Here is a 15,349-nt window from a genome sequence, read left to right as displayed (position 1 = left end):
CAAGTCATCTTTCATCTGCTTCTCTTCTCTTCTCTTCTCGTCTCACTCTCCGTATTGGAGAGTAAGGTAATATCCCCATGTCCGCGCACCAGCAACAAGCAAGCCAAGCCGTGGCCCGACCAACCCGACCGACCGAAACCAGAATATAGGGGGGGAAAAAGGGAAAGAAAAAGCCAGCAGAAGATAGCACGAACCTGTCCCCTCGCGCCAACAATTTCAGCCCCAGAACCTGAAGAATCCCAAAGCAAGCATCATTATCGGGGGGGTCGGGTTCCTTGGCCCCAAAACGCCAGACACCGACCGGCCCAATGTCCCACCACCCCACCCACCACTCGTCATGCTTGTTCATGACGAGGAACAAACGAAAGAACCCCAAGAGAAAAAGAGAAAGAGAAAGGGGAATAGATAGGTAGCAGAGTGAAGAGGATTAAGGTAGGAAACCATGTGCTGTGCTGTGCTGTGCTGACCAAGAGAAGGCCCTCCTGATCAACCTGAAGGGAACCCCCTGAGTCTCCGTCGTCATCCATGTCCGCGGGATCATGTGCCTGTGCAGTGCCCGAGCACTCCGCAGTGCGTGAGTACCCACTAACGCAGATGTCTGGTAGGTAACCGAGGGAGTTATTATTATATGCCATCTCCCTCGACATCAAACTCGACCCACCCCTCCCTGCTGGTATTATGTAGTATGGCCATCGCCAGTCGCGCCCGTATAGGTAGGTAGTTAATCAGCAAGCCCCCCCTCTTTTGCATGTGTTCGCTAAGTAAGTAGATACTCGCTAACCACGGCGCTCCCACTTCTAATCCGAGTCGCCAGCAGGGAGGGTCTCTGGGTCGAGAGAATTCCACATGGCCTCCATGTGCGCACTGCAAGGTTCCCCAGCGGTTAGCAACGCCACCACCCCTCACACAAATCGTCCTTAGCACAGATACTCACTTCGTCACGTCAACCAACTTAACCCCCAACCGCTTCAGAAACGACAAAAACCTCCGCTTGGTCCGCTCCCTCTTGAACTGGGCCATGATATCACCCCTGGGATTGACATCCTCCCCGTTGGGGCCCTTCTTGTGCGCAATGACAACCTTGGCGTTGCCCAATGCGTGCATGGCCCGGTCAATCTCGTCGAGGCGGAGGTGGAAGTCGTATGGGTCCTTGAAGACGGACCACGTGGGCGGCTTCACGGTGCGCAGGACCTGGTGCTCAAACAGGCCCTCGCCCTTGTCGTCCACCCAGTGCCAGTACTGGGTCACACGTGGATTGCTCGCAATGTCGCGCGTCTTGACCTGCTGGATACGCCAATCGATTATCGTCAGTGTGTCCTTGCTGATCGAGTCGGTCGACGTATAGCCATCGTCGAGGTCGGCCGCCGCGGGAGTTCTGCTCCTGGCCGAGCCATGGGCCTTGACCGTAAGGCGCTGCTTCTTGTTGGGCGTGTTTGCGCCCGAATGGGGCTGTCCGCCTTCTAGTTTCGCCTTGCCCTTGCCCTTTTGCTGTCCGGTCGCTGGGGCTGCGTTAGCCGCTCCTGTCGGGGCCTTGTTGCCGCTGGCTGTATGATCTGTCCGCCGCGGTGTTGACTCTGGGGTCGAGTGCGGCTCTTTTCGCTTCAGGGCCCGCGGCGTCCCCTTCTTCTTGCTGCTCTCGCCGTCACCACCACCCTTGGACATGCGGTGAGCCGGCGGACGCCCAATCGTGGGCAAGCCATTCACTCTCCGACCTTGTTCCACTTTGAGGTCGCTGTACGCTTTCTCCAGCCAGTGCGAGAGACTGAACTTGTTGCCTTTCTCCTGATGGAGCTCGTAAATACGGTGACGCAGCCACTGGGATGGCGTAATGTCGAGATTGAACTTGGGTAAATCTTCCATGAGGAGCTGAGCCATTCGGTACAGCGCTTCGTAGCAGGTGATTTTCGGGTTCAGCACCTCCTTGCCAACGAGCTGGTAGGGGTGTAGCTCCCCTTCTTCGAGGAACTTGAGAATAGTGCGGCCGCGCTTGGCATCACGGTTCGCGAGATGCTTGTCCCGATGCTTTGTTCCCTCCTGCTCCAGCCTCTCGTATTTCTCCTGATACCTTTGCATCTGGGGCACCACAATCTCCTCCAGCGGCACCCAGTCGCTCTCCCAGTACGGGTGATCTGGGCTAATCTTTGCAAGGGGTACTCCACGCATCATGGGTGGGTCAGTAAACACGGTTCCATCATCGCGGAGGCACAGCACCTCCTTGTTGATCTCGGGCAGAATCGGAGCGTCGTCATCCTCCGGTGATTGACTTGGGAGCTCCGATGTGGATGGTGCCTCTGTCTGCGCGTGCGATTTCCGCGTGCTCGGCAGTGCTTTGCGTTGCGGTTTCTTGGTGCTACCGCGGATAGCCTCCTCGTCACTGCCCACTTCCTCTTTGGCTGCTCTGCTTGAGGATGGTGCGTTAACAGCCGTAAAACTTCCGCCGGACGAGCGTGCGGAATTCTTGGCAGGCTGCTTGCCACTGCGAGAACCCGGCGGCGGGTTCAAGGTGGCGCCGGAACAGCCACGCCTGTTCCATTCGCAGTTCCCGCACCGCGGGAAGTCCTCGTCATCAATCATTACACATTCCTGGAATAATCCATATTTGGTGGAACATTCCTGGCACGGTCGTCCCTGTACTTCGCCCGTTGCCTGAATGTAGACACTGAGCCATTTAGCTCCCCTCTTGTCATCGGCCGGGGGATGTCGGATTGACTCGAGATCTTGAGCGGTGAACTTGCGGCCTTTCCGAATCTGAACGGGTCGCTTGACGGGGAGAGTCGTAATGGCCTCGACAAGGGGGTTATTCTTCGCAATGGGAAGCAACTGTCCTATCAACTCTCCTGAGTCGTTATAGACCTCGACCGTACCAAAGGCATTCTCCTCGGGAGTCGCCAGCATCGGTGACTCTTTTGCGGGAGACACGGGCGTGTCCAATACCGGCGTCGTGTGTCTTGAGCTTAGCTCGGAGGAAAGAGACGATGAGGGCGAGTCTGGCACTGCTGGCGTTTCCAGAGTGCTGGTAGGGGCTTCGATCAAACCAGTGCCGTTGGCAGCTGAAGCATCGACGGGTATAGTCTCTTCGTTCTCCTTGGGAATCTCTTCGCTCTCCTTGGAAATCTCTTCACTCTCCTTGGAAATCACTTCGCTCTCCTTGGAAATCCCCTCGCTCTCCTTGGAAATCTCCTCGCTCTCCTTGGAAATCTGTTCGCTCTCCGTGGAAGTCACTTCCCTCTCCTTGGCAGGTTCGACGTGCGGTTCCTCATTGCTTGGAGGTTCCTCAGCTCTTGGTGAAATGGCGGGCGCCTCAGCGACTTCGGTGTCGTCCGCTGGATTCTCAGCCTGTGAGGCTATTATGTGCAAGGGAAACTCCGGTCCACCAATAACCTCGATTCCATCCATGTCATCATCCTCCATCTCGTGACCGTTTACCGGCTCCCGATCGGCTGGCCTGTCGCCGTTCAGAGCTGGCTCTGCTTGCTCATGCGCGAGGGCATCTTCACCGGCCTCAGCTACATCCGGCTCTCCATCAGGCTTGTCTTGCTCCGATGCATCTGCAGGCCGATAGGCCAGATCGGGGTGGCGAAACTTTCTGAACCAGGCGAGTCTGGTTTCATCCTCACGCGCATAATCGCGTGCTCGTGCATCTTGTATCGCTTTGAACTCGCTCTCCAACTCCTTGAGTTCGGCAGCTTTGGCTGCGTGCTGGTCTTTGAGCGCCTGGAGCTTGCGCAGAAGCTCCGACTGGGCGTGGAAATTGTCAAGCATCGCCGACTTGATCTCATCGCTCTTTGCGCGGTATTCATCCTCAAGAGCGCGGCTCTGCTGTTCACGATGCGCCCGCATTGATGCGAAGTAGTTTGCCTCAATCTCATCCCAGGTGGACTCGTCGACCACTGGGGGTGCCGACTCCATCTTGTATGACGAGGTGGGAGTGAAGAATGGCCTGGAACTTGTTAGTAAGAAGTTTAATGTGCTTAGGATATTCACCAGCCATGCTAGGCTACGTGCCCAGACTTCACGAACCTATTGGACGAGGGCTGAATAAGACCCTTTAGCCCATCGGAGCGATGCAGAGCTGAAAATGGTTTTCGCAAAGTTAGCGCGGGGTTGCGATACAGTGCCCAGAAGCCTCAGTTTGTCTGGTCGATGGAGGGAGAAAATGACTTTGGAAGATATAAGTTGGATCGGGGTCCTGATGAGGCGACGAGAAGGATTGCGTGTATATGGCTTACCATCGAAGGAAATGGAAGTCGCTAGGGAATAAAAACGCACGATAAGAGTCCCCGAGTCGGGAGCAGATGAAAGCTCAAGGACTGGAATGTGTTTGGATGGATGAGTAAGGTAGGAAGGGCGTTCAACGGACAACCTGAAGTAAATAATTGGAAGGTACCTTACCTTTAGGTATAAGGTCCGGTGATTCGATCCAGCGAATTGATGTGTGCTGCTGCAGCGAGCCGAATGCGATGGAGTCCCCCAAAACACGAGAAAAACGACGGTACCGGTATTGGCAATCTGCCTCGGTGCACCAGAGACTATCCACTCGCTCTATCGAGCGTTGGTGAGCTGGGCTGTGAGATGTTGTGCAGCCAACTTGACAAAGTCGAGAGCTAATTTAGGTAATTATTCCAGTGAAAAGGGGGCCTGATAGGGTGATTGGGAACACGATATCGAAGGTAGTTTCGGGACTGCTGTCTGCCCTTCTATAGAACCCTCAGTCAGCGTCAGTATTTCACTGAACATGGCCATAGTCGTTCACCAGGTCTTACCTTTTCTTTGTCCGATGGATGAAGAGGACTTGGAGGATTTGCTGCGATCTGAGTGCTGCGACACCGTCGTGGAACAGGGCACCAGGAAAGGAAGAGGCGCCCAGTAATGTTGGTGAGGTCCATGATACTGTGGGACCTACAGTCGCCGTGCCACGTGCTGGAATAGCGCTCGCTTCAGGCGCTAGACCCGCTGAGACCAAGCCCTTATTACTGCCGTCTGCTGTTATTGTTTCCGAGTACTGTACGTACAATACATACATATCAAGACTAACAAAGTTCCATGACAAAATCCCCTAGGGCCTAGATAGGTATCACTCATGCATTCCATCCTATGCTAGGATCAATGGAAGGAGCAATACATAGTTCCCGTCAGGCTTTCTGTTGTATATATCAAGCTATCTATCTCACTCTGTTGTCTGAACCAACAACGCAAAATGCCTGGGGGACGATCTCCCATCAGATCGCTGCCAGGAGCATTCCATTACGTCTACACGCCCAATCTCATCGCGTCAATATACGTTGATTAGGTTAAGAACTAAGGTAGACTATACGGTCCATGCAATGAGAAATAAGATACACGAATAAACTGTATGAACAGCGTCATGTCATGTCGAGAGGTTCGAGTTCTGTCCCCGCTAAGAAACCCGCCCCTGTCCTGCCAACAAGCCAAGCCAAGCCAACGCCAGAAAGCCCGAAATACCAGCTGTGTAACACGCTGACGCCGAGAAATTGTCGCACTCCATTCCTTGGGATAACAATAAAGAAACCTGACGCTGGACAACTGGTCCGCCTTCTTTTTCCTCGTTTTCCGCCACCGCAAATAACCAACCAAGCAACCTGCTCAACAACCAACCAACCAACAGTGCGCAACACGCGGAGCCTAGTACCGCGAATGCCGATTCGGGCTCGGCGAGAACGAGTTGTCGTAGGCGCTCGACTGGGCGTACGGGTCATCATGGTACACCGTAGCGCGGCGGTCCTCCTCCGGCAGCAACTCCTTGACCTCCCAGTTATTCATCCGAGTACCAACCGAGAACTCCAGATCCTCCTTAGTGATCGAGTCCCAGTACTTGTACACCATCATGACGGCCAGCAGGTTGCACGTCGTCGCGAAGAACAGGCCGTCGAGGTAATGACTAATAGCGTTGCAGAGGGGCGTGCTGAAGGCGTACAGTATCACCTGGCCCAAGACAAAAAAGAAGACACCAAACGCAATGTCGCCCAGCGGCCACCGGTCCTGCAGCGTGCGCGTCACGAGCAGGATTTGGAGTACCACGTACACAAATAGTTGGACGGCGTTGAGCAGGTACAGCACCACGAACAGCCCCACGGTGCGGGTCGGGCCTAACCCGGCCCAGGACATGAACGTGGCCAGGGCGACGAGGAAAGAGATGGCAAAGGCGGCGAACGAGCCACCGCGCAGCATCCACAACGACAACGGGGTCCCGTCTTCATATAACTGGAAGCCCACGAAGCCGTTGATCAGGAGGGATGTGATGAGCGCGGATGAAAGACCGGCCTGCACGGCGACGAAATACGGATACGGCGTCGAGCCCGGCGGTATCACGCCGGCGTCGATGCAGAGCGAGAGGAAGGTGAGGAGCATGTAGATGTAGAAGAAGGTGGTGATTTCCTTGCGACCTGGGGCAGAAAACCTGTCAGCAAAACCGTTCGTTCTACCCTACCCAACCTCCGGGGCATGGCATGGGGCATGCGTACCAACCGCCGTAAACTTCCCCCGCACATGCAACACCATGGTCACCGTCATGACCAGTGCAATGATGTGCATAGCACTCGCGGCGCCCTGGAAGATGATGGTGTTGGCCAGCTCAATGTTGCGCGCGAAACAGTCGGGCTCGATGCCCACGCCGCTGGCGATCGATGTTATAGGGCCTATCGAGGAACATAGCGGCAATGGTGCCATGCGGCAGATGTTGGTGAATTCCCCGAAGCCAGACATGGTGGGCGAAGGCGGGCGCGGGCGAGGCCGGTGAGGGCCGTTGTCGGGAACGTATAACCGTCTCGTCAAGGGGTGCTGGTACTTGTACGCGGCTTCCCCAAGACCGGAGGGTGATCGCGAATGAGTGGGGGTGGTGGTGTGTTTATCTCGGATCGAAGGAGGGATGGTCAGGCGAGGATGGGACTGAAGCGTGTCGTCACAAGATCTGGGTGTTGTACAATACCAGGGTGATCTGGCGGGATCACGACCGGGCGACTCGAGATCACCGGTAATTAGCTACTCTGAGCGAAGGAGGGGTTAACGAAAGTGGGATACAGCAAAGTCGAATAGAGGCTGGTTGCGAAGTCGTCATAAAGTTTGGGGCTGTCGGGCCATCCCAGCCCTGCGGTTGCTCCGCTGTTGGTGTTGCGCCTGGCGACGCTTTGGGAACGAAGGAAAGGAGTTGCTGGTTGCTGTGGAAAAAGGAGAGGCGGAGTCAGGCTCAGTCAGCTGCAGCAAGGAATCTTCCAGGTGTGGGTTTCCAAGACCCACTTTGGTACGAGGTATTCCTGCTCGTAACGTTACCCTTTTGAGTACCCGTACCTTACGAGATTTTGAATGTTCGTATTTCTAAATTTTGTCCATCCATTCTCCTCTCTCTTGTCTGCGACATTGCTTAAGACTCTCGATTGTCTTCTTCGAGTTCTCTCCAATATGCACCCATTGTTTATTACAATCCTTCTCTTGCCCTGCGAATATCCGAATCTTTTGAGATGGCTTGTGGGACCCGTCACTGCCAAAGCGGTGCGATGCACAACATCAGAAGTGTTTCGCCTAATTAGCCTGTGTCGGCGCTGACTGCCGTCATCCAATTGACTCTATGAATCCCACAGCGCAAATCCGATATTTCTTCCTGCTCGTTCGAAGTTTTCGGGGCTTCTGCAGCACGATACATCTGCAGGCCGGTGTATATGTCAGGAGTAGGAGCTGGAATCTGACGTCTTGACACCTGCAGCAATGCATGTGCGTATCTCGGACGAAGAAAACATTACAACAAATTCTGGTGCCAAGTACAGCTTTTCAACCGCACCGAGACAGAGCTCCTGCTTTGACTCCTTGCTCGGGAACCTGACACGCTACGACTCATACATGCATTGGACAGAGTCCTCACTCCCAGGGGTGATCGCCATCTCAAAAGGATGGGTTCGGCCAGCCAACAGCGGGCTCTCCACGGATAGGTACTACGCATCTCAGCTTCCGCTACAAATTAATCTGATATTGATGGCACCTTTTGGGCAGCGTATTCCACCAGGTAGGTCAATTGCGTTTTGAATCAACTATCTCCGTGGCCTACAGGTATTGACAGAAGAGCCAGTGAGTCTGCTCGGGCTTAGGCTCAATTTGATCCACATGCGCTGCTGTCATGGAATTGGCCTCTGGTCCCCAACAAAATGGTTTTAATCCATCGTAAGTACAGCCCGGAATCGCACCCTACCACTAAGCATGGCCTCTGTGAAGAACTGGTCAGTGACTGTGGGCGATAGTGGCTTCAATTCGGTGCAGAACTGGAAAGGAACGTACCGAAGGCCTCATTTGCCCTTTCAAGCGGGAACTTCTCAACCAGACAGTTCACCTCATGCAACTTGGAGAACTTGAGCGTCTCCTCCATGTCCAGAGAGTGCCCAGTTGGCCACGCCGTGACGGACAGTCCGTACTTAATCTATAAGAGGGGCGCCGTCAGCATAGATCTTCCCACCTCCGATGATCCAGGTCAGCTTACCATAAGGCCAGTATCGACAGGAACATCCCCAGGGACTGCCAAAGCGGTTAGATTCTGACATGGCTTCCTTTCCGGAGCGTCTTCACTCACGCGAGAGAATCAACAACTTCCCCAACGGCGCGAGCCCCTTCAAAAGCTTCGGCAGCTGCTGACCACCAGGGTTGGTCGACATGACGAGGGCCGCACCGCCGAGCGCCTTGAGTGCTTCACCGGGGTCGCCTTTGGACGAGTCGATGTACTCGTGAGCGCCCAGCTCGCGGGCAAACGGTTCCTTGTCGGCCCCGCGCGAGATGGCCACGACGCGGTACCCGAATTTGTTGGCGTACTGGATCCCCAGGTGGCCCAGCCCGCCGAGGCCTTCGACAGCTACCGTCTCGCCGGGGGAAATGTTTTGACGGCGAAGTGAGTTGAACATGGTTACCCCCGCGCAGAGAAAAGGTGCGTAATGTGCCGCGTCGATGCCATCGGGCACGGGGACGCCGGCTTCGGAGCGGACGAGGACGTACTCGGCGTCTGTGCTTGTGTTAGATGTTGTCATGGTGTTGGGGTGAGTGATGGGGGGGAGTGAGGTCCAGGACGTACATCCGCCGGGTCTGGTTGCTCCGGTTATGGCCTGGTTGTCACACATGTGGTAGATTCCTCGTCTGCAAGTTCCGCAGGTGCCTTTGCAGCTGGACTCGTCAGCCAACGGGCAACTTTTCTTACCAATTCAAGCTGCACTGAACACCCCCAAACTTGAACTCACCATCGTGGCCGCCGTGCCAGCCAGCGCCGATCTTATCGCCGACTTTCCAAGCCTCGACGCCTTCTCCAACAGCGGCAACTCGACCAATGACTTCGTGACCTGGGACGATGGGGCTGTACAAGGAAAGAGTTTGGGTTAACAATGTGACAGGTATCAGGGGTCGCGGCGACTTACAAGGCGGCTCCAAAGCTGTTGTGTTGACCAAACGTGTCCGAGTAGCAGACTCCGCAAGCCTCCACCTTGACAAGGACCTCGTTTTTGCCTGGGAGTTGCAGGGAAACTTCCTCGATGGTGAGAGGCGACCCGGCCGAGGTGAAGACGGCGCGTTTGTAGGTTTGCGGGAGTGTCATTGTGCTGTTTGGGTTCGTGGACGACTCGAATGGACGCTGGGAAGTCGAGAATGATACTGTTAAGACTATGGCTTGGTTGACTCAGTGTCTGGAAGATGTCTCTGATGACCGTCGAGGATCTGAGGAAGAATCTGTTCCTTTATACAATCCATGATGGGACTGATGTCGCCTTCAAGTTATCCTGCTTCAATTGTCCTTGGCCGTGTAAGTCGCCGTCACGACATGGATAATGGCCCCACTTGCCCGAAGGAGAATCCGGAGTCAACACAGCTGATTAGTATACGCTTCACTCCGGACCGCGGCAGCTTGATAACGGCATCGGGCGATGATTATGATGAGAAATCGTGGCAACACTAGGATCTCTTAAGTTTTTCCCGCAGTATCGAAGACGAACTTCCAATTCGATCCCTCATGAAAGCATGGAATGGATTACAGATGGCCCTGGAGATGTCAGCAGCTCAAGGCTTGCGTCTAAGAGCTACTAGCTAGGCCTTTGGATACACCCCTGACTCCGGAAACTCCGATGCGTCACCCAGCACCCATCTTGCAACGACGCTCCGGCTCGTTCGGGATCAACTTATAAACTCCCAAACGTCGTCACATTGAAAAATCGGAGTGCATCCGACCAACGCTCAGCATCGGAGTAGCTCCGGGTCAGCCAAATGCTGTTCACAAGCAGGCTCCGAATAGACACCTACCTACCTGACATAACGATGATTCTTTCCATCAACTTGTACAACAACGACGCCACCTGCAGTAAATAATTCATCTTCCTGAGTGGTACTGTACCTAGTACCGAGGAGTATACGTCCAAGAATCACCAAACCCCGGACTACCTCCGCGAAGCCACTCGAAGGAATTAAACGAATCGACCGAGAACGCGGCATCCATAGTCCCATTCAACAAATCCTGCAGTCCCGCACCCTCAAAGCCGGACATGGAGCCTGAGCCGAACAAGACCGGGACTGCATCAGACGCTCCGGCCTGCCATACCAGCCCTCCTTCTCCCCCAGCACCATCGACAATGACATGCATGCCACCTTGATTCGCATTCGCACCCGCAACTTGAACAAGCCCATCTTCATACTTCCTACCAACACCACCACCACTACCATCACCATGAAGAAGATGATCAACCACCGCCTCCACCTTCCCCATCAAATCCCTCACAACCCTCGCCGCCCTTGTAGCCACCGCAAAATGCCTCCCAAACACCTCAAACGACTCAACAGCCTGCCCAATGGCAGTCCGTGCGGCTGCCGCCACAGACGGCTCAAAACTTGAACCTGAAGACCGTGGTGCATGTGGGTAGGCAAGGACGAAGCCGATGAGTGTGATGGCACAGTTCCATTGCCACTGGAAGGCCTCGTTCCAGCGCTCGAGGAGGTCATCCATCTTGTTATTGTTGCTGTTGTTGTTGCTGTTGTTGTTGCTGTTGTTGCGCGGGAGGAGGATCTGGTGGGTGATTTGTGTCAGGGTGATGGCGTGCCGGGCGCAGAGGAGGGCACATTCCCTCGCCCTGGGTGTGGGTGTGGGTATGGGTGTCACCGGGGCATGATGGGGGTTGGGATTGGTTTGACTTTGCGGGGGGGTAGAGGTGGGAGTGGGAGTGGAAAAGGAGATGAGCGGCCGGTAGAGGATGACACAGAGGTTGTGGTAGAGCAGCTCCAGGACCAGGCGCTGCAGCTGCAGCCAGCGGGGGGCGAATGGTTCGACGGTCAGGGTGATCCCTTCCGGGTGCAGGCATGAATCGGTGGAGAATGGGTGGTCGTTGTCTCGCTGCCGCTTGTTTCGCAATCCCTCGGGGACGTTACCCGCCCAGACGTCGAGCGTCTCCGCCATGCGGGATCGCAGGTACACCGCACACCGCTCCCGGACTACCGGGTCGTCATGGATATTACCTCCACCATCACCACCCCGCCCGCACTCCCTATAAAAACCCCCATAAACCTCCCTCACCCCCAGCACCAACCGCGTATTCCACACGGTATAACTCAACCACGTCACCCCCCCTCCAACCACAACCGCCGACCCAGACGCGTCCATCGCTAGCTGGTAATCATCATCCGGCAGTGGACAACTGCACTCTTCCAAAGTACCCGCCCACGGCCTGCCCAACTTCAGACACGTCCTACTCTCAAGCGCATACAGCGTCCACCAGATCCTTTTCCGCAGCTCCCGTTCGGCGCGGGGCAGGTCGTCTGTGGGGGAGGGTTCGAGGTGTAGACCCAAAATGTGTGCCGTGCGGATTGCGAGGGCGAGCGTGCTGTGCGCCATGTTCTGAAACGACCCGCAGCACAGGTAGATGGCGGAGAAGATGTGGCATTGGACGGTGGTCAGGGACGGGGTTTCGAGTTGCGCGAGGAGAAGGGTTTGGCAGCGCTGGTAGTGAAAGCGGCCGGCTACGGCTACGGCGATCATGGTATTGGTACTGGTATTGGTGGGGGATGTTTCTGGGTTGCTGCTTGGGCCGGGATCAGGGGGGGAGGGGTTGTTGGTGGTGGTGGTGGTGGTGGTGGTGTGGTTTGGAGGTGGTGGGGGGTACTCTGACAGCATGCACAGGGCAAGGATGATATCGACCAGCGCAGAGTGCTTCCGTGTGCCCGTGCCGGCGGGGCCCGGGCCGGTCCAGAGGGATTTGTAGTGCGCTCTGAACTTGGCCTCGTCGATGATCTGGAAGGTGCAGTGGTAGGACTGCCAGAAGAGGTTGAGGAAGTATTCCTCTTCCATGGCGGTCAGGGAGTGGCTTGGAGCAGCATGGCAGCTTTCAACATCAGGGGCGGGTTGTTGCCCACATAATCCAGTCAGGGGCTGGCCTGCATGTGTGGGACGAGCTGCGGCATCGAGGCTGGACTCGGAGTCGTTTGCGAATACCTTGTTGGCTGCGCCAAAGTTGATGGTGTGTTCGGCGGGCGGGTGGTCGAGGAAGGCGGCCAGGTGGGAGGTGATGCGGCCGACGAAATAGAAGAGGGATGATGGTCCGAACCATTGTTTTTCGGGCATTTGGCCGTTGGTGGTGAAGAATCCGGCAAGGGGAGGGTGTCTGTTACCGGAACCTTGCCCTGACATATCATCGTGATCGGTTTGTATCACTGGGGCTGACACGGCTGCAGACTCGACCGAGTGTTCCACTCGTGCTGTTGACACGGCGGTCTCAGCCGTGCTCTCTCGCAGCTCAACATCCCTTTCCAGCTCCTGGATGCGACGCTTCAGACGCTCAATTTCCCTTGAGTGCTACTCCATCAGCAGGTGACTACGATGTGTTATGACATGTCCGCAAGTGGCAGTATGGATTGGAAGCGGCATAAGTAGGGAGGTATGTTGATCGTGTCCGGGGCATAGGAAGCAGCTCTTACCTATAGGCATGAGGCAGGGAACGGATGTCGTCGGCATTGCTCGTGCGGCACTGGTCACTGGCACCCCGGCTTCTGCAGTTGCGGCAAGGCTGTTCATCGTCACACTTGATGCGGTGCACACGACAGCGATCGCAGGCCCGGCTGACCTGGCTTCGTTTAGGCTTGCGTCGGTCTGACGATGCCGATGAGCTGTGGAGCCTGTCTGTGGCTGGCATGTTGAGAGACTCAGGTTGCTCCTACATGCAAATACGGCGCTGACTTGATCCACCCTGGTGGTCCTTTTGAGACGGTTCGATGTGTTGCGGTCCTCCGGCCAAAGGACGTTGCGGCGGCGCCCGAGATACGGCCGTTGTGCATAAAACCGGACATGAGGGGTAGCTCCGAGCGCCGGCTGACATGCAGGACCAACTTAGACTGGAACATACTTCCTAGGTAAACCCCAAAACAACATCAACACAGTCATTGAGCCCGCTGCTATAACGGCCCCGGGGCTTGGGACATGATCGGACTCTAGTAATTTCCATACATGTACAATACCCAGGTATCTCAAAGGACTCGAGGCCCAGGCCATCACCCCCTCGGTGGGGTGTCCTTCATCAACCACCCCATCATCGCCTCGGGATACCTCGTCCCATGCACCTCGGCCTCTTCAACCACCTCTCTAATCTCCCTCTCCTCCTCCTCCGTCATCACCAAATAAACCTCATTCGCCCCCAAGTTCTCCTCCAAATACTTCACCTTCTTCGTGCCCGGAATAGCAAAAACCCCCTCCTGCTTCATCACCCACGCAAGCGTCAGCTGGGCCGGCGTACACCCCTTCCTCTCCGCAATCCCCTTCAACCTCTCCACGAGCTTCAAATTCCTTGGGAAATTCTCGGCCGAAAACCGTGGCGCAGCACGCCGGTAATCGCCCTCTTCAAAGTCGTCGGGCGACTTGTACTGGCCCGTCAGCATGCCCCGGCCGAGAGGCGAGTAGGCCACGATGGCGATGCCCAGGTCGCGGCAGGTTCTGGCCAGGTCACCCATGGCGGGTTGCTCGATTTCTAGGGAGAAGGGGCTGTACTCGATCTGGTAGGCGTGGATGGGGAAGATTTTGGATGCGCGGCGCAACGTGTCGGCGCCGCATTCGCTGATGCCGAGGTACCGGACTTGGCCGGAGCTGACAAATTGTGGGTGGTGTGTCAGTAGTGGTGGGAATTGAGGGTGGAAGTTTAGGCAAGGTCAGGTAGGGGGTGGACGACGTACAGCACTAATTCCTTCATGGTCTCGACGATGTCTTCGATTGGGGTCTTGCCGCTGATGCGGTGGCTTTTAGAGACGCTCCCAGTCAGCACCAATGCCCACATGGAAATGGCAATGAGGGCTTATGCCTCCTTTCCGGTCTGAAATGTCGACATGAACATACCAGTACAACAGGTCGATGTAATCAGTCCTGAGCCGTCGCAAGCTCTCTTTTACCGTGTCCCGGATATACTCAGGATCATTCCTAATCTCCCTCGTGCCGTCCGGTCTTACGTAGCTACCAAATTTCGTAGCAAGGAAGATCTGCAGGAACCATCCCAGTGTCAGCAGCATTCAAATCACTCTCATTGAACATTGGGCATGCCGACACGAACGGACGTACGTCGCTGCGCTTCTCCGTCCGCTCAAACCACCTCCCGACAAGCTCCTCGCTGTCTCCGTACATGTTGGCCGAGTCCCAATGCACACAGCCCAGCTCGTGGGCCCGGTCAAGGAACTTGAACCGTTCCTCGTCCGGCGGAAGGGTGCCGTAGAAGGCTTGAGAGTACAAGTCAGCAATGCATCACCGCCCGTTTGGGGAATTTACTAGTACTCACTGCTCAACCCCATGAGCCCAAGGCCTAGAATGGGGATGGTTGGGCCATCTCGGCCTAGCTGGCGAGTAGGCATGTTCTGGGTCACTGTGGGCGACATATTATTGGAGAATATACAATACGGACCATGTGAAACTGGTTGTAAATTCCGGAGCAGTGCCAGTTAGACTACGCGTGTCCTCATTATGTTGAGTGCCCTCATCTTTGTACCGGGCGCACCGCCGGCCATGATTCACCACTGCTGAGAGCCGTGATGCGGAGGTATCCGGAGTTGCCGGAGTTGAGATTCCTTGTTTCCGAGCCGGAAGATCCGTCACTACAGTAATTCTGGAACCAATTCAGCGGTGAGGCCCACCCGCATAAAGGTAACTGGAGATAGTACTTCGTAGTTCGTACCGATGGTGCGATGTGCTAATGCAGTGCCGGTGCTAGTGCCGGCGCCCCGTGGAATTTAGGTCGGGCCCGATTTTCGGCAGCAACTGGGGAGCGGCTTACACGGCGCTCATTAGGGGTTTGGGATTGTTGGAATTGCCGCAAGTTGACCACCTGGCAGCAATTGCGCAAGAAGACTGCTACATAAC

The 15,349-nt window shown here is 55.6% G+C and overlaps 5 protein-coding genes across 5 annotated transcripts; all 5 read right to left on the bottom strand.

Annotated features, from left to right (window-relative positions):
• Positions 1-574: 574 nt before the first annotated feature.
• Positions 575-4,288, bottom strand: N656DRAFT_363644 (uncharacterized protein). The gene is made up of 4 exons (XM_064809394.1): positions 4,230-4,288; positions 4,021-4,072; positions 935-3,940; positions 575-864 (listed from the first exon to the last, which is right to left on the bottom strand). Exons 3-4 carry the CDS (start codon positions 3,907-3,909, stop codon positions 798-800), a joined length of 3,042 nt encoding a protein of 1,013 aa, XP_064666490.1. The 5' UTR covers positions 3,910-3,940; positions 4,021-4,072; positions 4,230-4,288; the 3' UTR covers positions 575-797.
• Positions 4,289-5,183: 895 nt separating this feature from the next.
• On the bottom strand, positions 5,184-7,030 carry N656DRAFT_783568 (uncharacterized protein). Its single transcript, XM_064815980.1, has 2 exons — positions 6,483-7,030; positions 5,184-6,404 (listed from the first exon to the last, which is right to left on the bottom strand). The coding sequence occupies exons 1-2, from the start codon at positions 6,721-6,723 to the stop codon at positions 5,644-5,646; spliced, it is 1,002 nt and encodes a 333-aa protein (XP_064666489.1). The 5' UTR covers positions 6,724-7,030; the 3' UTR covers positions 5,184-5,643.
• A 1,057-nt stretch (positions 7,031-8,087) lies between these two features.
• N656DRAFT_738807 (GroES-like protein) lies at positions 8,088-9,708 on the bottom strand. Its single transcript, XM_064812772.1, has 7 exons — positions 9,402-9,708; positions 9,228-9,340; positions 9,065-9,145; positions 8,573-8,995; positions 8,483-8,517; positions 8,284-8,422; positions 8,088-8,212 (listed from the first exon to the last, which is right to left on the bottom strand). The coding sequence occupies exons 1-7, from the start codon at positions 9,575-9,577 to the stop codon at positions 8,160-8,162; spliced, it is 1,020 nt and encodes a 339-aa protein (XP_064666488.1). The 5' UTR covers positions 9,578-9,708; the 3' UTR covers positions 8,088-8,159.
• A 658-nt stretch (positions 9,709-10,366) lies between these two features.
• N656DRAFT_801351 (uncharacterized protein) lies at positions 10,367-13,148 on the bottom strand (the record flags this gene model as incomplete). Its single annotated transcript, XM_064818113.1, has 2 exons — positions 10,367-12,803; positions 12,934-13,148. 2 exons carry the CDS (start codon positions 13,146-13,148, stop codon positions 10,367-10,369), a joined length of 2,652 nt encoding a protein of 883 aa, XP_064666487.1.
• A 355-nt stretch (positions 13,149-13,503) lies between these two features.
• On the bottom strand, positions 13,504-14,844 carry N656DRAFT_792165 (Aldo/keto reductase; the record flags this gene model as incomplete). Its single annotated transcript, XM_064817049.1, has 5 exons — positions 13,504-14,092; positions 14,179-14,241; positions 14,339-14,478; positions 14,558-14,712; positions 14,772-14,844. 5 exons carry the CDS (start codon positions 14,842-14,844, stop codon positions 13,504-13,506), a joined length of 1,020 nt encoding a protein of 339 aa, XP_064666486.1.
• Positions 14,845-15,349: the final 505 nt, after the last annotated feature.

Source organism: Canariomyces notabilis (assembly GCF_033297395.1).
Source record: "Canariomyces notabilis strain CBS 508.74 unplaced genomic scaffold N656scaffold_28, whole genome shotgun sequence".
NCBI classification, from domain to species: domain Eukaryota; kingdom Fungi; phylum Ascomycota; class Sordariomycetes; order Sordariales; family Chaetomiaceae; genus Canariomyces; species Canariomyces notabilis.
This window is presented reverse-complemented; position numbering and strand designations above follow the sequence as displayed.